Source organism: Mesocricetus auratus, unplaced genomic scaffold (assembly GCF_017639785.1).
Source record: "Mesocricetus auratus isolate SY011 unplaced genomic scaffold, BCM_Maur_2.0 Super-Scaffold_100004, whole genome shotgun sequence".
In the NCBI taxonomy this organism is placed as follows: Eukaryota; Metazoa; Chordata; class Mammalia; order Rodentia; family Cricetidae; genus Mesocricetus; species Mesocricetus auratus.
This window is the reverse complement of record NW_024429189.1, coordinates 59,252,948-59,280,610: the sequence shown is the minus strand read 5'-3', so window position 1 is coordinate 59,280,610 and position 27,663 is coordinate 59,252,948. Positions and strand designations below refer to the sequence as shown.

The 27,663-nt window shown below is 38.9% G+C and overlaps 1 protein-coding gene across 5 annotated transcripts in view; it reads right to left on the bottom strand.

Moving 5' to 3' along the window:
* The window catches only part of Ckap5 (cytoskeleton associated protein 5), a 94,478-nt gene that overhangs the window by 65,126 nt on the left and 1,689 nt on the right, over window positions 1-27,663 (bottom strand). For 3 of the 5 annotated variants that reach the window (XM_040745823.1, XM_040745827.1, XM_040745825.1), the window contains exon 2: window positions 4,748-4,841. In XM_040745823.1, coding sequence (XP_040601757.1) covers window positions 4,748-4,804 — 57 coding nt within the window. In that variant the 5' untranslated portion in view covers window positions 4,805-4,841. Of the gene's footprint in view, window positions 1-4,747; window positions 4,842-15,432; window positions 15,524-22,374; window positions 22,426-27,663 lie in introns of those variants that run through there. The other 2 variants (XM_040745824.1, XM_040745826.1) reach the window with 2 other exon arrangements.

The following is a 27,663-nucleotide window of genomic DNA, read 5'->3' as shown; positions in this document are numbered from 1 at the left end:
GAGAACTTTCTCAAAGGTGTCCCCTGACTTCCATTTTATGGTGTAAACACAAACATAAAAATTTTTTAAATTTAAAAATAAACTACAGACGGGCAGTGGTGGTGCACACCTTTAATCCTAGCACTCAGGAGACAGAGGCAGGTGGATCTTTGTGAGTTTGAGGCCAGCTTGGTCTACAGAGTGAGTTCCAAGACAACCAGGGCTGTTACACAAAGAAACTTTTTCTGGTGGTGGGGTGCATAATGTAAAATACAACTCTCAAGTCATTAAAATTGTTTCTCAATTTATATCCAAGTATTATTACTAACATAAAGGTCTCTCACAGGCTTATGTGTTGAATACTGGGACCCCATTTAAAATAGCTATTTTGGGAGGTAAGGCCTAACTGGAAGAAATGTCACTGAAGGGTTATTCTGTGAGTGCTATGCCTTGCCATGGTCTGTTTGTATAGTCTCATTTTCTGGTTTCTAACTGTTATAAGGTGAGAAGTTCCTGTACTATATGTTCCTACTGCCATGATCTCTGCCCAATGATTCCTTTGAAAAATAAATTCTCCTTTAGGTTGTTCTCTCAAGTGCTAGAGTCCCCTACAAAAAACACACAATCACACAAATAAGCTTAACAGTGTTAAGTTTTAAAAGAAGAAGGGACATGGCAATATGAAAATGTATAGAATAAAAGCCTCATTTTGTTTTGGCATTAAAAAGTTTACCCAAGGCTGGGTGATGGTGGCGCCTGCCTCTAATCTCAGCATTTAGGAAGCAGAGGCAGGTGGATTTTGGAGTTCCAGGCCAGCCTGGTCTACACAGAGAGGTCTAAGACAGCCTCTATCCCTATACACAGAGAAACCCTGTCTTAAAAAAACCAAAAAACAGATTTAAAAAGAAAAATTTTTAGACAAGGTTTCCCTACACAGTCAAGGCTATCTTTGAACTCAAAAACTTGCTACCACCTTTTCTTTCTTTCTCTTTTCTTCCTTCAATTTCATTTTATTTTTGAGGCAGAGCCTTATCATTTAACTATGGATGGCCTGGATCTCACTACATAGACAAGGCTAGCCTAGAACTCACAGAGATCCATCTGCCTCTGCTAAGGTTAAAGGTGTACGTCACCACATTCCGTTCTTGCCACCACTTTTCAAATCCTAGGCTTATATAAGCGTTATTCCTACTTTTCTAAAGAAAAAAAGAGAGGGCCAGGAATATAGTTCAGTTGGTACAGTGCTTGCCTGGCACGCACAAAGCCCTGGATTCAATACCCAGCACCACATAAAACCAGGAGCAATAAAGCATTCCTCTAATCCAAGCAAGGAGGATCAAAAATTCAAGGTCATTTTCAACTACATGCAGGGTAGGAGGCCAGTTTAGGCTACCTGAGGCTTATTTTAAGAAGGGAAAGAAAGGCCGGGCGTTGGTGCCGCACGCCTTTAATCCCAGCACTTGGGAGGGAGAAGCCGGTGGATCTCTGTGAGTTCAAGGCCAGCCTGGTCTACAGAGTGAGTTCCAGGACAGCCTCCAAAACAATACAGAGAAACCCTGCCTTGAGGGAAAAAAAGAAGGGAAAGAAAGATTCTGCTCATTCTTAGGGCAATAACCGAAATGATTTGGGAGAGCATAAGCAAAAGTTAGATTGTGGGACAACCAATTTTGTAGTTTAGACACTAAGAAACAATTAGGTGTTTTTCCTCAATACTACGTTACATCAGAGACAGAAATGGTACAATATATGATTGGAAAACAGAAGTTCTATATATTTGCTTAAATGTATTTTGTAGCAGATGATATGCTCATAGAAAAGAACTTTTCTTTTTAAAGATTTATTTATTTTGTATATGAGTGCTGTCTTCTGAAGGTACAACTTCATGCCCGAAGAGGGCATCAGATCCCACTATGGATGATTGTGAGCCATCATGTGGTTGTAGGAACTGAACTCAGGACCCCTGGAAGAGCAGTCAGTGTTCTTAACTGTGGAGTCATCAGTCCAGCCCCCAGAAAAGAACTTTTCCAAGGACAGAAAATTGCTTAACCTATTACAAGATCTTTTTTAAAGATCTTTATTTTTATTATTTGTGTGTGTGTGTATGTCTATCTGTCTGTCTGGAGTATATAAGTACACATCTGTCTGTCTGTCTTGAGTCGTGTCATGAGCAGGTGTCATGGAGGCCATAAGATTCCTTGATGGAGGCATCAGATTCCTTGAAGATGGAGTTACAAGTGACTGAGAGCCACCTGATATGGGTGCTAAGAACCAAACTCAGGACTTCTGCTGAAGCAGCAAGCTCTCCTAACCACCAAGCCATCTCTCCAACTCTGCTTTTAGGCATCTAAAATCAAAACTGAAATCCTAAACTTTAATTAAAACAACTATTAAGCCGGATTTTGGTAGTGCATGCCTTTAATTCCAGCACTCGGAAGGCAGAGGCAGGTGGGTCTCAGTGAGTTCAAGGCCAGCCTGGTCTACCGAGCAAGTTCCAGGACAGCCTCTAAAACAATGCTGAGAAACAAACAAAAACTATTAAAAAAGTAAAATAGCCAGGTATAGTAGTACATGCCTTTAGTCCCTGCACTCAGGAGACAAAGGCAGGGGAGTTCAAGGACAGCCTGGCATACATAGCGAGATCCAGGACAAACAGGGCTATGTAGAGAAACTGTGTCTCAAAAAAATAAAAAAGGAAAGAAAGAAAAGGGAAAATAGCTAACCTGTGCATTTTAAGTAGAAATTTATAAGGAAGGCAATGGAATTTTCTACTAATTGGTAGACATTTGTTTTAAAAACGGACAGACATGGCAAATCATACCTATAATTCCAGCATTCAGCAAAATGAGGCAGGAAGACTGTCTCAGCTTACATAGTCTAATTTTGTCTCTAAAATAATAAATAAATTTAAATATAAATAAAAGAAACTACAAGTATAGTAAGAGAAAGTGAAATAATTGAAAAATATAACTAGCCCCAGACAATACAGATACTGGAATATATATTATATATACCAGAGAATCTAAAAAATGCTAAACATCCAGGGCCAAACCAGACTGCAAATGCAAAAATTGGTTTTCATAAAAATACAATATGCGGCTGGGCGTTGGTGGCGCACGCCACGCCTTTAATCCCAGCACTCGGGAGGCAGAGGCAGGCGGATCTCTGTGAGTTCGAGGCCAGCCTGGTCTACCGAGCGAGTTCCAGGACAGCCTCCAAAGCCACAGGGAAACCCTGTCTCGAAAAACCAAAAAAAAAAAAAAAAAAAAAAAAAAAAAATATGCGAATGAAAAAGCTACCCAACTTGCCACATGTTTTTTTCCTTCTAAGGCCATCCTAAAACTCACTCTAAGAACTCAGAGATCTGCCTGCCTCTGCCTCTGCCTCCCAAGTGCTAGGATTCAAGGTGTGCCTCACAACTGCCTGGCATAATTTTTCACTTTTTAAAGATACAGGGCTTCTCTGTGTAGCCCTGTTTGCTCTGGAACTTACTCTGTAGGTCTTGAACTTAGACCCAAACGCCTCTGCCTCCCAAGTGCTGGGATTAAATGAAAAATGTTTTTATCAAGCTAGAGACACCTTATTTTGTGTTTATGGGGTGTGCATACATATGTGGTACATGGGGTGCCTGTGCAAATAAGGGTACACATGTGCCAGGGTGTATGTGTAGAGATCACAAAACAATTTTCAGAGTAGTTTATCTCCTGCTACCCTGTTTTTTTTTTTAAAGATTTATTTATTTATTATGCATACAGTGTTATGCCTGCATGTATGTATGCCTACAGGCCAGAAGAAGGCACCAGATTTCATTGCAGATGGTTGTAAGACACCATGTGGTTGCTGAGAATTGAACTCAGGACCTCTGCAAGAACAGTCAGTGTTCTACTTAACCTCTGAGCCATCTCTCCAGCCCCTACCCTTTTTTTGAAGCAGAGTCTCTGATGGGAGAGTCCTGCGTATACGTCAATAAAGCACTGTTGGCCAATAGGGAAGCAAGATAGGTGGGACTAGGAGTCTAGGAGGATTCTGGGAAATGTAGTGAAGAGGCTGGTCATCATGTGACTCCCGGGAGGAATGGACGTAAGGGGAGTGCATCCTAGCAAAGATAAGTTCTTGTAAAATATATATGAGCAATTATGGGTTACTAATCAAGTCAAACCTAGCCGATAAGAAACAAAGCAAACAGCCAACAGCTTCATAATTAACATAGTGTCTTGTGTGTTATTTGGGAGGTTCAGACAGCTTGGCAAGGCCCAGACGGCTGGTGGGGAAAACTAGATGTTACAAGTCTCTTTCGTTTTTTGCACTGCATACTCCAGGCTAGCCGGCTTTTGAGCTTCTGGAAGATTTGTATCTCTACATCTCCCTCCTAACCATCAGGTGCTAGGATTACAAATTCAAACTATGGCACCCAGCCATTTACATAGATTTTGGGTTTAGAACTTAGGTCTTCAGGCTGAAACAGCAAGTGTTCTTACTTACTGAACCATTTCCCTGGTGTTTTTGTTTTGTTTTTTGAGATAGGGTCATGTAGCCAAGGCTAGGTAAGAATTTGCTGTTACCAGCCAAATGGCCTTGAACCCCTGATTCCCCTGCCTCCACTTCCCAAGTACTGGGATTACAGGTGTACACCACTACACTTAGGTAGGAGACTCCTATTTCTAATGACATAAAATGTCACCAATGTTTTACATTCTAAGTAAGGTAATAATAGTATAACTGCTAACAAAACAAGTTAATGACAATAAAATTTAAGTTCTAGAAGTCTTACCTTGTGTTCACATTTCTGATCAACAGGTAGTTTCAACCACTCACTATCATCTCCCATTGTGCTTCTGGTTTTTTCTTGGAGTTAAAAGTAGTTCCTAGTCAGATAAAAGTAGATAGTAGATACTTGTTAACTAGAATAGCTAAGTAGTCTCTTATAACAAAAACAATTCTTCTTGGGTTATTATCATGCATTTATAAATAAGAGTTAAAAATTCTTTGATCAGATGTCTACTACTTAATTCTATTAATAGAACACTTTCTTCTTCTTTTTTTGGGGGGGGGTTCAAGACAGGATGAACTATGTGTGGCCATCCTCAAATTCAAAAATCTACCTGCTTCTACCTCCTGCTAGCTAGAATTAAAAGCATGTGCCACTCCAGCCTGGTCTACAGAGCGAGTTCCAGGACAGCCTCCAAAGCCACAGAGAAACCCTGTCTCGAAAAACCAAAAAAAAAAAAAAAAAAAAAGCACGTGCCACTACATCTGGCTAACAAAACATTTTTTGTGTTTGTTTTTGTTTTGTTTTGAGACAGGATTTCTCTGTGTAGCCCTGGCTGTCTTGGAACTCAAGCTATAGAGTGAGCTGGGACCTGGAACTCAGAGATCCACCTGCCTTGCCTCCTGAGTGCTAGGATTAAAGGAATGCACCACCACTGACCAGCACAGACATTTTCTTAATGAGAAAAAATAAGACCAATAGTTGAAGATCAGCCTCAGCTAAATTTGGTGAGTTTGAGAGCACCCTGGGTTACTTGAGACATGTCTCAAAAAAACAAAACAATAACAACAACAAAAAAAACATTATTTTTTTCAAGTGAGAAATATAACCAAGAATTTGAAGGAAGGATGGAGAGAAGGAGGGAGAGTGGGAGGGAGGGACAGAGGAAAGAAAGAAGGAGCTATACATAGCCATTAATAGAATATAGGAGACCAAAATATCACACCCCTATATCAACTTCTTTGGCATATTTCTATTTGGTTACAAAAAAAAAAAGTTCAGACACATAATAGCTCTGAAAAGCTACATCTTTTTATAAAAGAAATCTCCACACACAGAGGAAGCCTACATTAACAAAAGAGGAATTTGTTCACCTTTGGAGGTTCCCATCTGTCTAAAACAGGATACTGGATTTTCTCATAGATGAGAATAGTACTCCATACTTGGGTCACACACATATTGTTGCAGATGTCATCTATTTTTCAGAGAACAGTTTATCGGACTCTACTTGTGTAACCAATCAAGCATTATTTACTATACATACATCCTCTCTTCCCTAAAAATGCCAAGACTCTATTCATTTCTATAACTTAGAATGCTATAAAAATTTCAATCATTTTCCCTGTATGCCTTTCAGAAATGTATATTCCTTACTGTTAATTTGTATATTATTGGTTTCATATACTTATGTATCCAACCTTCAGAGTCTATAGACTCTCTCTCTCTCTCTCTCTCTCTCTCTCTCTCTCTCTCTCTCTCTCTCTCTCTCTATCTCTCTTTTGGTTTTTCAAGACAGGGTTTCTCTATGTAGCCCTGGCTGCCCTGGAACTCCGCTCTATTAGACCAGGCTGGCCTTGAACTCAAGAGATCACCTGCCTCTGTCTCCTGAGTACTGGGATTAAAGGCATGCACTACCACCCGGCTCTTAAATTTTCTTATAGAAAGTATTTACATGAGCCAGGCATGGTGATACACACTTGTAATCCTAGCCCTCAGGAAGCTGAGAAATGAAACCTTGTCTTAAAATAATACAAAACAACAGACTAGAATAGAACCTGGATATAGTGGCTCAAACCTGTAATTCTAGCACCCATGATGCTGAAGCAGGAGAATTACTGAAAGATAAAGACCAGCTTAGGTTATAGAGTGAGTCTGAAGTCAGATTATACTAGACTGAGACTTCTAGGAAGGAAAGAGGGAGGAAAAGAAAGAAAGGGAGCAGTATCATTACAGATAAATCTCAATACTACCTAGCTTTTTACCTAGTCCTGTTAAATACAAATCTAACCCATGCTTATACAACCTAGTAAAGGATTAAATCCATAAATTATTTGTTCCCTTGTAAATATTCTATATATTTAAACCTTTTTTGCTGCTGTTTTTAAGACAGTCTCATTATATAACCCTGGCTAGCACAGAGCTTGCTTACATAGACAGGCTGGCCTAGAACTCACAAAGATTCAGTTGCCTTCCATCTCACAAGTGCTAGGACTAGAAGTGTATAGCTTAAACCATTTAAAAAATATTTACTTTTATTTATGTGTCTGTGTTGGGGATGTGTGTGTCTCTGTGGAGATCAGAAGAAGGTGTCAGATTCCCTAGAGTTGGAGTTACAGACAGTTGTAAACTGCCTGACATGGGTGATGGCCTGAAATCAGGTCCTCTGGAAGAGCCGTATCCTTGAAACATCTCTCTGGCCTCATAGTTATTCAATTTTTAGCAAGGCTTATAGTCAGTATACGTTTAACAACTTTATGCTTTCCGTTAGGAACACTTACTTTTCTTGCTGATTGTGAAAATATGTTACTGAAGAAACTTTACCATTTACAATACAAAATACATTAAAAGCATTAAAATGAAAATTTACTACCAGTTAGCAATTAAAATGAGCACAGTATACAAATCACATAAAAAAGACAAGGATATTCCTTTTTTAATCTTCTGTGCTTTGTTTTTGGCCTAGGTTGCCCCTGAACTCACTATGTAGCGAAGGATAATCTTAAAATCCTGATCATTAAGCCTCTACCTCTCAAATGCTAACATTTTAGGTACATGCCACTATGCCCAGGAAAGGTCTTTTTTGCAAATGCAAATATTTTCATGTTTTTGAGAATATAACTCAACACTCACATGGCACTTCATTCTGTGAAAATACCACAATCAGCAATCTTACTAAGCTTTTAACTACTGAGACACCTCTGCAGCCTCTCAAAGTCCTTATACCGTATTAATCCACCTGTGTTTACATCAACTATGCGAGGGAAACCTCCCTCCCCACATGCTAGGTTCACAAAGATAACCTAAACAACAAAACTGGTACACAATGGGACTACACTCAAAGTCTTTTTTCTTTACACTTTATTCCTTCCCATCAAACAGAAGGAAACACTCCAGAAAAAAGTGCTTAAAAACAAAGACCAGGTCATAATAGTTGACTAGAATAAGCAGAGCTATATTTAAGAATTCTTCCCCAAATCTCCATGTCTGGGGAAAACAGAAGTATTTTGCAGAGAATTTGTAGAAACTCAAATTCAGCAACAGTGAACTAGGGTAATATTTTGGATTAAAGGAATGCATCACCACACCCAGCTTAAATCTGTATCAGGTTTTCTTCTTTTGAGACAGGGTCTCATAAATCATGCTGAACTTGGATGTAGAACAGACTGAACTCAAACTTACAGAAGTCCTCCTGCCTCTGTTTCCCAAGTGCTAGAATTAAAGGTGTGCACTACTATGCCCTGGTTCAATCATATTCTCTGTAACAAATTCCTATTATGCTCATCTAAATAAAGGTTATCACATCGAGTCTGTGAGCTGCTATCTCACTCACCATTTTGTTTGCAATATTTATATATGCTAGTCAAACTATGATTCAAAGGTTGGGTATAGCTCAATATTGGAGTACTTGTCTAGTATGTTTGAGTACTGTGTCCTTTTTAGCCCTGAAAACAAAGAATAGTTCAGAGTCATGTGTTTGCCTACAAACTACTTTAAGAGATAAGCAAACATGGAAATAAATATTTAGAAACTTGTGTAGCATCAATTCTAACTTCTTGTATTTATTTAGCAAGGCCTACATGTTGTGGTAGTTTGAATGTAATTGGCCCCCATAATCCCATAATCTCAGGGAGTAGCACTATTAGGAGGTATGGCTTTGTTGGAGTGGGTATGGCCTTGTTACAGGAAGTGTATCACTGTGGGGGCAGGCTTTGAAGTTTCATATACTCAGGATACCACTCAGTCAGTCAGTTGATTTCCTGTTGCCTGCAGAGATGTAGCACTCTCAGCTCCAGCACCACGTTCTGCCTGAACGCTGCCGTGCTCCCTGCCATGATGGACTAAACCTCTGAACTATAAGCAAGCCACCATAATTAAATGTTTCTTTTATAGGAGTTGCCATGGCCATGATGTCTCTTCATAACAATAGTATTAAACCCTAACTAAGACAAGTGTAAATTCAACAATGAAAGTAAAAGAATGTAGAGGGGGGCTGTGAAGTAATCAAGGGTAGACCTTGAATGTCCTTCTGAGTAAACATTAAACACTTCAGACAGTACTTAGAACAGTAAGTACTTAGAACAGTAAGGATTACATTTGTTAACAAATTTGTATGTTTCTTTTTCTCGGTCAGTGGCTTGTTTTTCAATTTATTGATTGATTAAATGACTGATGACTGATGGCAATGCCAGGAAAATTTCTGGTCTCATGCATTCTAGGTCCATTGAGCTACAGCCCCAGTCAAACTTGTATTTTCAAAGAGGGGCTGGAGACAAGACTTGGATGCTAGAGAGCTTTAACAGTACACACAAAATCTTGGGGTCAATCCTTACACTGCAAAATCCCAGTGTAGTGGTACAACTGTAATTCAGGAGGAACAGGAAACCAAGGTCACCCTCAACTACACAGACAGTTGCAGGTCAGTCTGGAATACATGAATCTCTCAAAAACAAAACAAGGACCAAATAATATAAATGCAAAGAATGACTTGAAAAACAGTAAAAAGAGAAGTAAAGGAGTCAGAAAGTCATGAAGAGTTTAAACGAAGGATGATGGTAGCCTGGACCTATGGGAAAAGTCATGTTCTAAGTACCCCAACATTCCTTTACTGAGTTCCAGTTAAAGGATGAAAATGGGAATTTTAGAGAAGCCGAGTTAAGATGTATGGTAGAGCAGTGTAGATGTAGGCAGCAGTTGGGGATTCAAGCTTCGAGTACCAAAGAGACACATGAGCTAGAGATTCAAAATTAGGAGTGTCAAAGACATATGTAACTAAAACAAGGAAAGGAAATGCCAACACTGAGGATGAGTGCATAGTGAGAAGACCAAGGTTAAATTAGCCATTTAGCAGACAGGCAGAGCTTGGGTGGTATTGCATCCCTACACTCCCAGGACTCAGGAGGCAGAAGCAGGAAAACTGTAAGTTTGAGACTACAGATCCTATTTTAACAAACAAAAAGGAACAACCCTCTAGTTCCAACAACAACAAAATGAAGAAATTCTACAGTTCACCATGTACAGTGCTACCCAGCACACAATCAATAAACATTAGCTAAAACACACACACACACATTCTCATTCTCTCTCTCTCTCATCCCCAAAATTCATCAAATTTCAGCTTTTGATCTTGAGAATATTTTTATGATCTTCTACTTTATCTTGGAATCTAAATTTTAAAAACTATTCTATTTTCAAAACCACTGCAGACCTGAAAAGAGGTCAGGGATAAGTTTCTTAGGTAACATGCTAAGTTGGTAACATATGTACAGAAGTAAAAATAATGATACTTTACCATGATTGTGTGGATTGTATGAGTTAGTTTACATAAAACTCCTGGAGTTCAGATACTTAGCATCTAGTTCAAGGGCTCAAAAATAAAATTTGTTATCATCTGCCACTCACAATTTGAAAGCATTTATTTCATTCTAAATTTTGACTTTAATTTAAAATTTTGCAGAATTCAAACACTCAAAGTAAATTTAGTTTTACAAAATTGCTTGTGATAATTTAATCAATAAATCAAAGTGAACATCTGAAAAACAAAGTGTACGTCACATAATACATAGACCCCTTAATAGTTTTATAGTCATTTTCTTTTCTTTCTTCTGTTTTTGTCTTTCAAGACAGGGTTTCTTTATGTAGTTTTGGCTGTCCTGGAACTAGCTCTAGAGACTAGGCTTTCCTTGAACTCAGAGATGCGTCTGCCTCTGCCTCCCAAGTTCTGGGATCAAAGGTGTGCAACACCACTACTCAGCTACTTTCTTTACTTTTAGTGGTGCGCTGGTCAAATAAATAAAACCATACCCCCTTTTTAGACATTCTCACTAGATAGTTCAATTAGCCTCCAAATTCACAATTTTTCTGATTCAGCTTCTCATTTTCTGGGGTTATAGGTGTGTGCCACCACATCTAGCTTTATTTATTTGCCATTAACGAGACTACAGGAAAGTCATAGTTTGTCCTCTTGTGCAAATATTAATTAACAATTATCATAAGGAAGACCATGCTCTGACATTCAGAATTTATTCAGAAAGTAATGAAGAAACACAATCTGTATAATTGGAATACTTACAGAACAAAGCCTCACAGTTTCACAAAAGGTCACAGGTTAAAGGTCTGGATAATCTCTCCTTAGAGAAATGAAATGTTTTACAATATATAGCACAAATTAAGACCAAATAAAAATAACCAGAAATAAAAACCTAAATATATATCAACTGATAAACAGATAAATAAATATGGTGAACTAATACGGTGAAATATTAGGAATACGGTGAAATATTAGGAATACAAGGAAACAAAATATAAAGCTTATAGCATGGATGAACCTTGACAATATTATGCTAAATCACAAAACTTTATAAAGTATGATTCCAGTTTTATAAAATGTCCAAAACACTTTTTTTAAAAGTAAGATTAGTAAATGCCTTGAACTTGAATATTTGAAAGTATTGGAGGAAAGGGTGTAAAAGTTGCTTTTGAAGATAAAAGAAATTCTCAAAGTATTTTTTTGGTTTTCTTGGGGATATGAGGGGGGAGTGTTGGTTGAATATATTAGGCAAGCACTCTACTACTAAGTTATATCCCTTGGCCTCTTTTGAAAGAATGGAAATGTTCTTAAATTGCGGTGATAGCTACATAAAAAGTAATGAAGTTTACTAACAAAAGTCTTGAGAGGATAAACCATGATGTCCTTAAGTTTAGAATAGCCCAAGTAACATATATAAACAAACAGCTATAATATAAAATATAATACACCATAATGTGGAAAGTGCCATAAACAAGGGCAAATACATCTTACAAGAATTCAGAGTGGGAAATTCTCAATTACAACCTCATGGTATTTGAACTCAATGATGAATGTTAAAAAAAAAATTTATGAGTATTAGCAGGGAATGTACTGTAGTAAACACCTGCGATTTCAACATTTGGGAAACTGAGGCAAAAAGAAGATTATGAGTAGTTTGAGGCCAGCATTGGCTACAAAGATTCTGGCTCAAAAAAGAGGAGGAACACGTGGAAAAAAAATAATTCAATATTTAGGAAACATTAAAGGCAGACAGAAAAGTACTAACACATTTGCAGAGACCTTCTAAGAGTAAAATCAAAAAGATTAAGGTCAGAGCATGGAGGGAAACGATATTTTTTTTTAAAGTCTACTTTAAAAGATACTAACAAAGGCCGGGTGGTGGTGGCACACGCCTTTAATCCCAGCACTCTGGAGGCAGAGACAGGCGGATCGCTGTGAGTTCGAGGCCGGGCTGGACCGACAGCCTCCAAAACAATACAGAGAAACCCTGTCTCGTAAAAATCAAAAAAAAAAAAAAGATACTAACAAATAGGAAAGTAGAGGTTTCATTTTGGGAGTGGTTTGTTTTCCGTTTGAGACATGGTTTTGTCTCTATACCTCCAAATTATAGACTGTATCACCATACATGATGAAAGTAGAGTTGTGATAGGAAATGATTACAGTATTCCTCCAGGAGGCAGGACTAAAGATCTTATCAACAGGAATGGAAAGAGTGGGCATGGACACTGAAGGGAGTTATATTAAAGAGAAAGAATCAGCAAGTCTTTGCAGCTAAAGGAGGTGAGAGCTGAGGGAAAAGTCTAATGCAGAGAAGGAGGCTCTAGTATCTAAGAGTTAGGGTAAAAAATGGTACCAATGAGAGAAAAACATGAGAGTTTTGAGTTATTTGTTTTTGGAGGAGTGAAAGAGAAGCTAGAAGTATGAGTCTGGTTTTAGACTACAGAAATGATCTTCAAGGGGGACAGGTGAGGAACACATTCAAATGGCACATGCCTTTAATCCCAGCACTTAGGAGGCAGAAGCAGGTGGATCTATGTGAGTTCAAGGTCAACATGGTCTACAAAGCTACACAAAGAAACCCTGTCTCAAAAGAAAAATTAGAAAAAGATAGGAACACTTAAATTTATTTAAGTGGCTAAAACTGTAACTCTGGATTTTATATACAAAAAAACACAAAGATGTTTATTAAGTAACTGTTTTGTTTTAAATGCTAACAAAAATCTTCTGAAAGATACATGATATTGTGACTCATGGTCTAATCTCTATAAAAATATTCAGAGATTTCAAGTGGTTCAATGTTCTCAAGAAATTTTACCACTGCCTGTAACTGAGGCAGAGGTTAATGAAAAGAATTTTGTTCTACCAAAGAATTATTCATCTTTAATATTGATATATCTAATATCTCTGAAGACCTCAACTATGACACAGTCTGTATTGTTACTAGTAAAGGTTTACACATAATTGCTTATTTTTTGACCTGAAATTAAGAAATGTTTACAATTATACATAAAAGCAGAATTTAGACTAAATCTCAAACATTCCCATTTTCAGTTTAGTGTTTTTTTAAATATTTTATTTATTTATTGTGTATACAGCCTTCTGCCTGCATGCCAGTAGAGAGCACCAGATCTCATTCAAGGTGGTTGTGAGCCACCATGTGGTTGCCGGGAATTGAACTCAGGACCTCTGGAAGAATAGTCAGTGCTCTTAACTGCTGAGCCATCTCTCCAGCCTCTCAGCTTAGTGTTTAAATAACAAATTTTCTTTTTTCTTTTCTTTTTTTTTGGAAAAAATGTGTAGCCCAGGCTGGCCTCAAACTCGTGATCCTCCTGCCTCTCTGCCTCCTTCAGCAAATCCTACCAGCGTGCGCCACCACAACTGGCCAAATTTTCTAATATATATGTTTGTGTGTATGTGTGTGAATGAGCATAAAAATCTGATCATAAAACACAGACCTCAGCAATCTAGTATTCCTACTACTCAACCACCTAAAAATAAGGCAAAGAGAGCTGAGCTTAGAACTTGTCTCCTACTTTACAGTGTATCTACTACTCTTTCCCAACTACCCAAATGTTCAAACGTGGTCAGTCTAGAATAACCAGAAAGCTGGTAAACAGTTTGGTTTTGCATTTTACTTGGAAAGAATTGTTGGCAGTTCAACTCTTCTATGGCAAATTTCCAAGCTCTTGACCTACAAAGCTCTTCACTATCACAATACAAGAGCTCTGAATTCAATGACCATTCCTGGACTCTCACTATGACTAAGAAAATGCTACTGCATAATCACAGTATGGGTCTGAGAAGCTTGAGGAATTCTGCCCACTCAAAGCACAACCTCTAACCTTCATATCTGTAGTTCCAGCTATTTGGAAGGTTAAGACAAGAGGATAACTTGATTCCAAAGGTTTGGGGGTCAGCCTGGGTATCACACCAGTGTCACCAATCTCAAACAAACATAAACCAGACCAGCAAGATGGTTCAGTGTGTAAAAGTATTTGTCAAACCTAATGACCTGAGTTCAATACCTGGGATCCACATGATGTAAGGAAAGAACCAACTCCTGTAAACTCTGTATCTACATATAGACTGTGACATCTACATGCTCACAACTCCAAATACATAAATGGTCTAAAAATTTTTAAAAAATCATAAATGATCACTGACATGCAATGATGTCATAGTAATTATAAAACAAAATAACGAATATATGTATTTAGATATCTTTACTCAAACCACATCTAGGAAGAGCAACTGGACTAAAAAAAGAGGAAGATATACAACTGTCATAGAATATTTAAGATCATTACCTGTCTAAGGTCCAAAAGAATCTCATCTATGTGGAAGTAACAAAAATGATGACACTTTCCTTCTAACAAACACACACCTTCACTGCCTCCAGATGTCTCCATTAACAAGAACAAGTATTGACTGTGTTCTCTGCATTGTTGCAGGTAGAAATTTGAACTGCTTCTCTAGTAAGCTATCTCACCAAACTTCAGCCACGGTTGCTTTCCTTGTTCTGGGATCATGACCTCCCACATATTCCCTCAGAAACTGAGACAGGTAAAGAGCTATATCATTTACATTGTGCTATTCTATCAGCAGGAAAGAGGGTTAGCTTGACTCTCCCTAATAGATGATTACTGTCAATGTTTCCAAAGGGGGTACTGGACACCAACACAGGCCTCTGGGGAGATGGAAAGCTAAAGCCGCTGAGAATTAGGTCAACTTTGAGAATTACTGCTCAGCACTACCAAGGAGACTGAAAACCTAAAGCCTCATGCGGGAGGCTAGCCAGGTCTCTAAATCCCAAGAACCCAAGGCCCATAGCACTAGATTCAGCTCCACCCATTCATTCTACTCCACCAGGTTAAACTCTGGTAAAAATCAATCCTCTCTTTACCCCAAGTAGGAGCTAGGCTGGGAAAAGTCAGGTCATGAGTACGACTTAAATACAACACATCCAAACAAACACTCTAGGACTGCTGGCACCACCCAGAAGTAGAGCTCTTGTCCCTGCTTTAGCACACTGCAGGCAGCATTGTTTTCGCTCCTTCCCGGACTTAAGACTCTGAAAGGCAGGTTAAGTCCCCTGAACTGTCCATCAGGACTTCCGGCCCAGCATAGGATGCTTGCCCCCTTTTGGTAGTCTGACACTTACGCTACTCTAGCAGGGAGAGGTCGGGGGCCCTAACGTCCGCCGATCAGCAGGAATACCCGGTAGCAGACAGGAGGCAGCCGCATTGGCAAGTCAGCTGCTGGGAACCGCCTCCTCCGGGGGCGGGGACAGAAGCACCGCTGTCAGAGTGCCTGCCCCACCCTCAATGCCCCTCTGCACGCCCACAGAATGCTTAAAGGGGCCCCAGCGTCCTTCACAAAGAGGCCTGCAGTTCCAGGATGCTACCTCCATCTCAAAGGTTTTCCAAAGCAGCATGTAAATCATGTAACAACTTGTAAGTTGCTCTCTGGTTTGATAGTAATACAGAAAAATGTCTAGTTTTTGTATTACTAGGAGATGGATGACTAGTTTTCAATTGAAGGGTGTTAAAAAATTACTGCAGGCAATAGTCAAACCATTAGAATAAATATTCAGATGTATTATGGAAGCTGCTTTTTCCATTAAAATCCCATTTCTCTCTTAGAACTAGCAATTCTTCAAACTCAGCACAAAGACACGGAAATTGCAGCAGCTTTCAATGCTTCCTCTTGCCCTTTCACAGACTTCCTTAGCAGCAAAGGGAAGGCTCCTAGGTAATTAATGAGATCAGATAGGTAGAAAGGCTAACAGGAGGCAAAAAAAAGGTAAAATAACTTTCCCCCTTTTGTGAATAAAAGATGGCCTTTCAAAAATTCACCAAGAATTCACTACAAGTCTATGTAAGCAAAGGAATATTGCATATAAATACAATTGGGATATAAAGTCATCTAATTTAAAAGGAAGTTCTTGATAAGTTTGTAGGGAAACTGCATTAATATGTGAGGGACTAAGCTGGAGTGATGGTTCAACAGCTAAGGATATTTACTGAACAAACCTAGCAACCTGAGTTCAATCTCTGGAAGCCACATAGAGATGGAAAGAAAGAGGTCTACAAAACCTCTGACCTCCACACAATACCATGGCACGTGCACCCTACCCTCAATGCACACAATTAAAATAAACTCTCAGGGAGTAAATACACGGTCTTTGAGATCTTCAAAGATTACCATTGCATATCAATTCTTTACACTGAATGAGAAAAAGACATTCCAACATTAAATTATTTTAATTTTGCAGAACTAGGGATTGAACAAAGGGTCTTATGTTAGGCAAGACCACTCGTTGGAGTTCTGTCCCTTACCTTCTTAAAAATTTAACTTCATATTTTGAAACAATGTTTCACTAAACCGCTCAGGTGTCCCATGAATTCTTTGTGTAGTCTAGGCAGGTCTTGAATTTGTAATCCTACTGGTTCAGTCTCCAATAGCTGGATTACAGACTTGCACACCAGGCCCACAATATAATTAAAACAAAACAAAACAAAAAACTACCCTACAAAGCTATCAAATTAGTGTGAGAATCAATGTCTACAATGTTTACCTATACACTAACATCTCTAATGTGAACAGGGATTCAGATAGAAATTTAGATTCAGAGGAAAAGCATGAAGACTGAGAGTAGACTCAGGTTACCCTTAATCTGAAGGTTTTAAGAAAATTGAAGAGAAACTGACTAAACAGTCAAGAAGTTTCTACATTTACTGACATTCCTGAATTAAGTAATCAAGACATTGTTCTAAGGCTCTGTAGATTAGTCTTTCTCAGCAGAGTCTTAAAAAGGTTTATTTTTACTATTTATGTGTATGTGTGTATATCTGTGTGAGTTTATATGCACCACATTCATGACTGGTGCCCAGAAAGGCTGAGAGACTATACCCTGAGATTAAGATCTTTTATTTAAGTCAGGCTTACTGAAAAATAAGATACAGTAAAATATCATAAAAATAGCCGGGCGTTAGCCTTTAATCGCAGCACTCGGGAGGCAGAGGCAGGCGAATCTCTGTGAGTTCGAGACTAGCCTGGTCTACAAGAGTGAGTTCCAGGACAGCCTCCAAAACCACAGAGAAACCCTGTCTCGAAAAACAAAAACAAAAACAAAAAACAAAAAAAAATCATAAAAATATTACAAGAATATAATCTACAGTAAATTTCATGTAACATACAGTTCTGAAAAACAGAAAGCTACATATCCATTACCACAAGCAAGAGCACCAACAGTTCAAAAATTCCCCTTGTGATCTTTATGGTTAAGGCCTTTCCTTCCTCACTCCTAGGCAACTACCAATCAAACTTTGGCTTTCCAACAGTGATATATAAATACTATTATATAGTATCTTGTCTTTTGAGCCTAGTTTGAGTTAATACAACTAAGATGAAAAGCTGGGGTTGTGGCTCAATGGCAGAGCTCTTGCTCATCATGTCTGACTTCCTGGGTTCTATACCCAGAACAACAACAAGAACAAAAAACAGATGAGTCTGGCAGTGAGTGGTGCACGCCTATATTCCAGCACTTGAGAGGCAGGGGCAGGCAGATCTCTGTGAATTTGAGGCCTGCCTGGATTACAGAGTGAGTTCCAAGACTGCCATGGATAAACAGAGAAACCCTATCTTGAAAAACCAAAAATTAAAAACAAAATAAAAACCCAACAGATCATTCATGCAATATGTTAAGTATGTATTAATCTTACAAGTAAAAGTGTTATAATTTTCCAATGTAGCTATATGAACTATTTTGAATCAATTTTGAGAGTTCAAATGTAAATGGGTTACTACTCCTAACTTCCTATTTATATCTGGTGTTATACCCAAGAAATGAAGCCAGTTCTCTGTGCAATTGTTAATGATTTATAATATGCTCTTTTTAAAAATCATTTTTTTGGGGGCAGTGTTTCTGTGTAGCCCTGACTGTCCTAGAACCCCATCTCTAGACCAGTTTGACCTCAAACTCAAGAGATTCAACTGCCTCTGCCTCCCAAGTGCTGCGATTAAAGGCGTGGGTCAACACCACCCAGCCATAGATGTTATTTTATGACAACTTCAAAAGAAAATACCAATGAAAACTACTCTTTCTTTTTTTTTTTAAAGATTTATTTATTTATTATATATAAAGTATTCTGGCATGTATGCTTACATGCCAGAATAGATCACCAAATATCATTATAGATGGTTGTAAGTCACCATGTGGTTGCTGGGAATTGAACTCAGGACTTCTGGAAAAGCAGTCACTGCTCTTTACCTCTGAACCATCTCTCCAGCCCAGAAAACTACTCTTTCAAATTGTATCTGAGTATCAACAACCTATATGGATCAACAAAACAGTACAGTTAGAACAAACCAAAAATATATCCTTTAAATATATTAGTCAGAGTTTTCTTTTCTTTATAAATAATTATTATTTTTAATTATGTGTAAGTATTTGTGTGTATCTGTGCTGCATATGTGAACATGCATGCAAGTGCCCAGAGAGGCCATTAGAGGATACCAGATCCCATCAAGCTGCAGTTACATATAGGCAACCATGAGCCACTTGATGTGGGTGACTGAAACTGAACTGTTGTGTAGTAATTTCCTCACAATAGAAACATTGCATCTCCCAAGGAACTTTCTTAACACAACTCAAAACAGTTGAGGGAAGTCCCTAAAACTGACCAGATTGACTAGGTCTCTCTCTCCCCAAGACAATAAGAAAAGTTTGTTGAGAATCACTCTCAGGCAAGTCAAACTGTAAGTAAGACTATAAGACCAGCCAAGCTGCCTTGAAGAGGTTTAGACCAACAGTCATTGGGAAAGGATACTTTCCAACCATGTAATTTTTAAGAGTTGTCATCTGTACTGGGTGGGCTTTGATGATGCAGCTGTCTTTCAGTCATTCTTCTCCTGTAAGGAACCCCTCACCCATATTCCTGTAAGTAACCCCAGTAAAATTCACTGGTTTACCAAGTTGAACTTTGGTATTGCCCATACTTTGGTCTGTCATGGGCTCATTAGCTGGGGTGAATAGGCATGTGTATAAGTATCCCCAGGGAAAGTCTTGTCACACAATATGCATTCTGGTCCTCAAGGAGCAAGAAGTGTTCTTAATCTCAGCCTCCAATCTGGTTTTTCAATATTCAGATGGGCTTTTCTATTGATTAAATATAATTTCAAAATAACATCTTCATATAGCAAGTCACATTAAACATCTTTATTTTTGGCTGGGTGATGTACAACTTTAATCCCAGCTCTTGGGAGGCAGAGGCAGACAGATCTCTGTTGAGGTCCAGGCCAGTCTGGTCTACAGGGCAAGTTCCAGGACAGATTCTAAAGCTACATAGAGAAACCCTGTCTCAAAACAAAACAAAATCTTTATTTTCCAAAGTGTAATTCTCTAGAAGACAAAAAGAAACTATTAATAAAATTTAAGAAACATAAAAATATGCCCCATGCTACAAGCAAATACTAAAAGCATTAAGAAAAACAGGGTCTTGCCCCAACTAGGACCCTAAGCAATAGTGGAGAGGCTACCAAGTGCTCGTCCCCTATAATGAGAATGATGACCACTTTAAATGCCATCCTAGAGTCTTCACCCAGTAGCTGATGGAAGCAGAAGCAGAGATCCACAGCCAAGCACTGAGCCAAACTCCTGGAATCCAGTTTCAGAGAGGGAGGAGTGATGAACAAAGGGGTCAAGATCATGCTGGGAAAACCCAGAAACAGCTGACCTGAGCAAGAAGGAACTCATAGACCCCAGTCTGACAGCTGGGGAACCAACATAGGATCAAACCAGGCCCCCTGAACGTGGGTGTCAGCTAGGAGCATTGGGCAGTTCATGGGAGTGAAACCAGGATGTATCCCTAGTGCACAAACAAACATCAGAAGCCCATTTCCCATGGAGGGATACTCTCTTAGCCTAGAGACACAGGGGAGGGCCTAGGCCCTGTCCCAAATGACTTGACAGATTTTAATGATCCCTCATGGAAGGCCTCACCTTCCCTGGGGAGTAGATGGGGGATGGGATGGGGAGGGTTGTTGGGGATATGGAAGATAGGAGGGAGAGGAAACTGGGATTGATATGCAAAATAAGATTGTTTCTAATTTAAATAAAAATTTTAAAAAAAGAAAACGAGGGTCTGAAGGGCAATGACATAGCTCAATGAGTAAAAGCGCGTGCTGTCATGTCTGATGACCTGAGTTCAATCTCCAGTACCCACAAGGTAGAGGGAAAGGAAAGAACTGGTTCCTACAAGTTGTACTCTGACCGACATACACACCAACAGATTATTAAAAACCTTTAAAAAGAAAGAATAAATAGGCCTAAAATTTTTGCATGTCATTGATAGGCATGTAAACTGCTGTATACGCTTAAGGAAAACATTAAATATTAGCAACCCATTTCCAATAGAATTGAAAAGATAACACAAAATGACATACGTAAATGCTAACAGGATTTAGAATAGCCTCAAAATTGACAAATACCCATCAACTAATAAATATGGCAAACAAATGTGGTATATCCATAGAGTATCGTACAATCATAAAAAGAAATAATAGTGGTACACGCCTTTAATCGCAGCACTCAGGAGGCAGGGGCAAAGGGGCAGGGGCAGATTCAACTGTTATGAAGTGTTATAAACTGATTGCTAGGGAATGAGAAGTGACTGCTTAGGTACAGATTTTTTTTTTCTGGTGGAGTGATAGAAACATTTTAGAATTAGACAGTAACAGTTAACATGTTTTGTGAATGTTAAAAGTCACAAAATAAGTTTATGGTACAGGAATTATACTTTAAGCGTTTACTAACAGGAGACAATCATTAAAAAGCCATGGCATACTCACTGAAGATATTCTACAGCCAGAAAATAGATATTAGTAGCTACATAGATGAATCTAACAATCCACAGTGGGGGGCATTAATTACTTAATATACGGTACAGCAACAGAAGGCCAAACAATGTGTCTGTCTAGAGGCATATTTATCTGTAGTTAAAAAAAAAAATAAGGAGAGGCTATTCTGGAAGTTCAGCATAGAAGAGGCAGGAAAGGGACTGGTGAAATGGCTCAGCAGTTAAAAGCATTTGCCCTTGCACAGGACCCAGGTCTAGTTCCCAGCACCCACATGGCAGCTCATCACCTTCTGTCCTCCACGGTTATCATATACTCACATGGTACACAGACACACATTCAGGCAAATCACCCATACAAGTAAGTAATAATTTTGTTTGTTTTCAAGCAGAGTCTCTACACAGCCCTGGCTATCCTGAGACTCACTATATAGACCATGCTAGCCTTGAGCTCACAGAAATCTGCCTGCTCTGCCTCCTTGGTCTAGAGTTGCATTCAGAGCATTAAACCCAATTCTTTTAATATGGTTATACATATTTGGTATAGATTTGATGGCAAATGAATCATAATAACCTTTCTCAAGACAGGGTTTCTCTGGGTAATACTGGCTATCCTAGAACGTGCTGTGTAGACCAGGTTGGCCTCAACTCAGAGATCCTCCTGCCTCTGCCCTGAGTGCTAGGATCTCTGTGAGTTCGAGCCCAGCCTGGTCTACAGAGCAAGTTCCAGGACAGCCTCCAAAGCAATACAGAGAAACCCTGTCTCAAAAAACCAAACAAACAAACAAACAAACAGACAAAAACCCTATCAAACAGGTAGGTGACTACTACTCCTATGCTAGCCCCAGGAAAGAACACATCTTGAAGAAACTATACAATAATCAACAGCTGTTTCTCTAACCCTGAAGATGCAACCCTAACTAGGAATGTTTCTGTTTCTATCAGATTTTTTTTTTTTGCTATTAAAACCTTGGTAAACTTTACAGTAAGGGTCCTAATAACTAAGGCCAGTCTGTACTACCTATTGTACTCTTGTCTACAAGCCGCCGCCTTCTGTTGCTGTCAAACACCTAAAGATACAAAAACTGTTTCTGCTTGCTTACCCATGCCGTCTACCCAGCAGGCCAAAAGAACTCCAGTTAGTTGACTGGTAACAATGTCATGAGAAAAATATCAAACACAGAGGAAGTAGAATTTTACACAGAAACTTTAAAAAAGTTTTCTTGCCGGGCACTGGTGGAACACACCTTTAAATTCCAGCACTGGTTGATCTCTGTGAGTTCCAGGTCACCTTGGTCTACAGAGCTAGTTCCAGGACAGCCAGAGTTGTTACACAGAGAAACCCTGTCTTGAAAAACAAAACAAAAGTTTCCTTAAAATCATCAAGGTCCTGAAGAGAAAGGGAAGACTGAGAAAATGCCAAAGATCAGAGGAGTCAAGGAAAGATTACTAAATGTAATGTGTTACCTTGGACTGGATCCTGAAACACAACCAGGGAATGAATAGAAAATCTGTTGAAATCCAAATGAAATTCAGTGGATTTTCTTCTTTGTTCATTTTTCAAGATAGAGCTTCTCTATGTAGCCCTGGCTGTCCTGGAACTCATAGATTCACCTACCTTTGCCTCCCAATTGCTGGCATTAAGGGGTGCACTACCACCACCCAGCTGAAATTCAGAGAGATGGCTCAGTAGAAGGCACCTGACACCACACCTGATGACACAAATTCAATCCCAGTCATCTTATCATCCTGGTAGAAAGAGAGAACCAACTCTGAAGGTTGTCCTCTGACTTCCACTTGCACATTATGGTATGTGTACCCAAACACATGGACCAGTGACTCTCAACCTCCCTAATGCTTCCACCCTTTATAGGTCCTCATGTTGTGTGACCACCACCATAATATTATTCCATTGCTACTCTATAACTAATTTTGCTACTATTATGAATCATAATGGAAATACCTGATATGCAGGATATCTGATATGTGGCCCACATGAAAGGGTCTTCAATCACTAAAGATGTTGTGACCCATATGTTGAGAACTGCTGACATAATTAAAACCATACCCTTGAAATAAAAGTAATAAAAATAGCAAGGCATAGTGGCACATACCTTTAAACCTAGCACTAGGGAGGCATAGACAAGCAGATCTATGAGTTTGATCAATGCTAGCCTTGTCTCCATAGTAAATTCCACACTAGCCAGAGCTATGTAGAGACCCTGTCTCAAAAAACAAAACAATAAAATATACTGTTGATTTCTTACCTTGACAAAAGTACCACGAGATCCCAACAAGAAGGGATTGGTTTTGTAATTTTTGCTTAAATTTAAAATGAAAATTTAATTTTTAAAAGTTTTCTTTTAACTATCACTTTTTTTTTTTTTTTTTTTTTTTGGTTTTTCGAGACAGGGTTTCTCTGTGGCTTCCTGAAACTAGCTCTTGTAGACCAGGCTGGTCCCAAACTCACAGAGTTCTGTCTCTGCCTCCTGAGTGCTGGGATTAAAGGCGTGCGCCACCACCACCCGGCTCTTAACTATCACTCTTAAACATCAAATGTCATGAAAAACAAAATATTTTTAAAAGCAGGAGCACTACATTACTACTAGAATGGTTAGAAAATAAATAAATGAAAGACACTGTTAAAAGTGTAGTCAAGAATGTGGAACAACAGGAAACCCCATTCATTGTTGAATCAAGTGGCAAAGCAGGATAGCCACTTTGATAGTTTCTTACAAAACCTAAACACAGTTTTACTATATGATGCAACAAATTTATTTACCCAAATGATGTAAAACCTAGGTCCATACATAGTCTAGAAAATGTTTATTAGCATCTTTGTTCCTAACCGCTAAAAACTGGAAGTGACTACAATTCTTCCCAAAGTGAGTAAATGTTGTATATTCATAAAATAAAGTATCATTCATTAATGAAAATAAATTAGCTATCAGGCCATGCAAAAATACCTAAGTTCCCAAGGCCCAGTGTGATGTTGAACACCTGTAACTTTAGCACTTCAGGGGTAGAGGCAGACGCATCACCTTGAAGGTCAGTTTTAGCTACATAGTAAGTTCAGTTCCAGCCTAGGTTATATGAGACTGTCTTGAAAAATAAACAAAAAATCTATATGACCCTAAATCTTACAGTGAGGTTAAAGAAATCAGTCTGAACACAATATTAAGGTACAATGATTCTAATTATACATGACATTCTGGAAGAGGAAAACTACAAAGACAGTAAAATGGCTGCCAGAGTATGAGAAAAGAACAAATAGCGAAATGCTGAGTAAAATTTTTAAGGCAGTAAAACTATTCTTTACTATTTTCTGTTGTTGTTTTTTAAATTCCTGACACAAGTAGCTATGTACCAACAGCACAAGAGAACACAGGCCCCACGCAGACAGAAGTCTGGGGTCATACCAGAGGGCCTTGGCACGTCTACACAAGTAACACAAATATAAATCTAAGAATTTTCTAGTTTTCTTAGCAGAAGACTTCTGAGCTAATCTGTTGAGATACTGTTCACATCCAAGGACACAGAACAGACACACAGTTATACACTATCTGTGTTTAATTTTATCCCATACAGAAGATATGTCAGTTTAGAGCACTTTTGTTCAATAGATTTTTTTTTTTGCCATTTACTTGTCTTTTGGTGCCGCTTTAAAGAAAAAAGAAACACTCACAAAGCCGTTTATTTAGTGTATATGTGTATACAAGTACACAATTACAGCATGCATATGGAGATCAGATGTGAGAGTTGGTTTTCCTTCCACCATGTGGGCCCTAAGTCTTAGTGGCAAGCATCTTGACCCACTGAACCATCTCACCACCCTGGCTTTGTTATTTAGACAAGGGGCATGTAGCCCAGACTGTCTTCAAACCTGCTAAACAGCCAAGAATACCCTTGAGGTCCTGCTCCTCATGCCTCTACCACCTAAGCACCGGCAGGTTTGCCACACCATGCCTAACTGACCTACTTTGTTCCAGGCACTAATATTATTTCATTTCTGTGAGGAATTCTGGCACAAACAAAACAACCTATTAATGAAACTGAGGAAAATGAGGTAAAAGGCACCAAGCCAGCTATTGTAATAGGAACTTAGAAAAATGCTTCTTTAAGGAGTTGTCATATGAACTGAGATGTGGACTAAGCCTGTTAACACAGGCTTGAGATAAAGGCAGAGTGGAGTGGGAGGTTCTAGACAGAGAACAGAAAAAGTGAAGGCGAAAAGGAGAAACTTACATCTTCAAAGTTCATTAGGTAGGCAGGCTAAGTGCACTGGTAACAACCAAAGAAGGGGTGGAGAGGTGGCTCAGTTCAGAGCACTTGCTGCTCTTGCAGAGGACTCCAGTTCTGTTCCCAGCACCCACAAAGTGGCTCACAACCACCTCAAAGTTCACTTCCAGGGGACCCAACACCATCTTCTGACCTCTGTGGCACCATATACACAGGAGGAACACACATACACGCAGGCAACACACATACATAAATAAATCTAAAAATTTAAAAAAACAACAACCTGAGTAACATCTCTGAGCTCAAGACCTAAGAATATAAGAATCATTTAAAACCTCAAACCTCTCTAACACTGACCACCAAGAAACAATCATGATGAGATTAACATCTCAATGTCTCCATTTTAAAGTTGGTGTGGTAGTGTCAGTCTATAAATTCCAGCATGGAGGTGGCAAAGGCAGGAGGTTTACCACAAGTTCAAGGCCATCCTAATCTACATAGTGGGTTTCAGGCCACCCAGGGTTACATAACACGAGTCTATCTCAAAACAAATACACAACTGCCATTTTTATCTCACCCTTGTCATACCACACAGCTGCCCATAAGGAAAACACTGTATTTTGTTTTGTTCTGTTTTTCGAGACAGGGTTTCTCTGTCGCTTTGGAGCTTGTCCTGGAACTAGCTCTTGTAGACCAGGCTGGTCTCGAACTCACAAAGATCCACCTGCCTCTGCTTCCCTGAGTGCAAACATTGTATTTTTAACCGACTCCCTAAAATATAACTATTCCTGTCATTCATATTCCCTATCTCTGGTAGACATACAAAGAGGGCAGAGGGCTCTACTTTAAATCTTCAATTTTTTTTAAGTCATTACTTTATATAGGATGACCATAAGAGCATAGACCCTGGCTACTAGATTGGACTTAAATTCAGGTTCTGTAAGTCATATGACTCTGAGAAAGTTGCATAATCTTAGTTCCCTCATGGGTAAAATTCTGACAAGAGTTAAAAAAGATAAAATGTGACACACGGAGATCATCCATTAAATATTAGCTACTGCTAGTAAATGTACTTCAGAATTTGCTTTCTTCAAGGCCTAGGGCTGAGTCACAGGAATATAGAAACTATAATTTGCTACAGTAAATTGTTTGAAAGATAAATCTGTTCAAACTCCCTTGGGTGCTTTTTTTCCTGGCTCACAAATGTGCTCCTTGAATCTAGAATAATGTGTAACATCCAGCAAACATTAATCTCAGTAGAGAACAAGATAGCCCGACTTTACTAGAACAAAGCTTTCATTTGTTCTTGGTTTTTTGCTGCTTTTTGAGACAGAATCTCACTCTGTGACCCACTTTGGCCTGAAACTCACTATGTAGCCCAGGCTGTTCTCATGCTCATAGCAATCCTCCTGCTTCAGCCTCCCACATACTGGAATCAGAGGCAGGAACCACCATGCCTGGCAAGTTTTCATATTCATCAAGAATTTTACCACCAGGACTGGAGAAACAGCTCAGAGTTAAGTGTACTTGTTGCTCTTGCAGAGGACCCAATTTTGGTTTCTGGCACCCACATATCTGCTTATAAATCATCTGTAACTCCAGCTCTAGGGGATCCAATGCCTTCTTCTGAAGTCTGTGGGGCGGGTACCTACATACATACATAAATCTTTAAAAAAAAGTTTTTAACACTATCCAAAGGTACTGTTAAATGAGTTTTTATATAATTTATTTTTATTTTGTGTGCACTGGTTTTGCCTGCATGTATGTCTGTGAGGTGTTGGATCCTGGAATTACAGACAGTTGTGAGCTGCCATGTTGGTGCTGGGAATTGAACCTGGGTTCTCTGGAAGAGCAGTCAGTGCTCTTATTCGCTAAGCCAGCACAGAAGTTAATTATTTTTAATTGCTTTTTTCAAGCCCGTGTTCATAATATTTTTTTAAAGATTTATTTCTTTATTATGAATGCAATACCCTGCCTCCATGTATGTCTGCACATAACAGAAGAGGGCACCAGATCTCATTATGGATGGTTGTGAGCCACCATGTGATTGCTGGGAATTGAACTCAGGACCTCTGGAAGAGCAGTTAGTGCTCTTAACCTCTGAGCCATCTCTCCAGCCCAAGTGTTCATAATATTAACATATTCATCTATCCATCACTAAAATTGAATTACCACATACCACTCTTCATAAATCAAAGTTGATGATTCAAACTTTAAAAAGTAAGAGAGAAAAGTATGTAGCATATTACTATGGAATACCTTTGTTTGCCACCTCCTTAAATGAACAGTATTAAAAA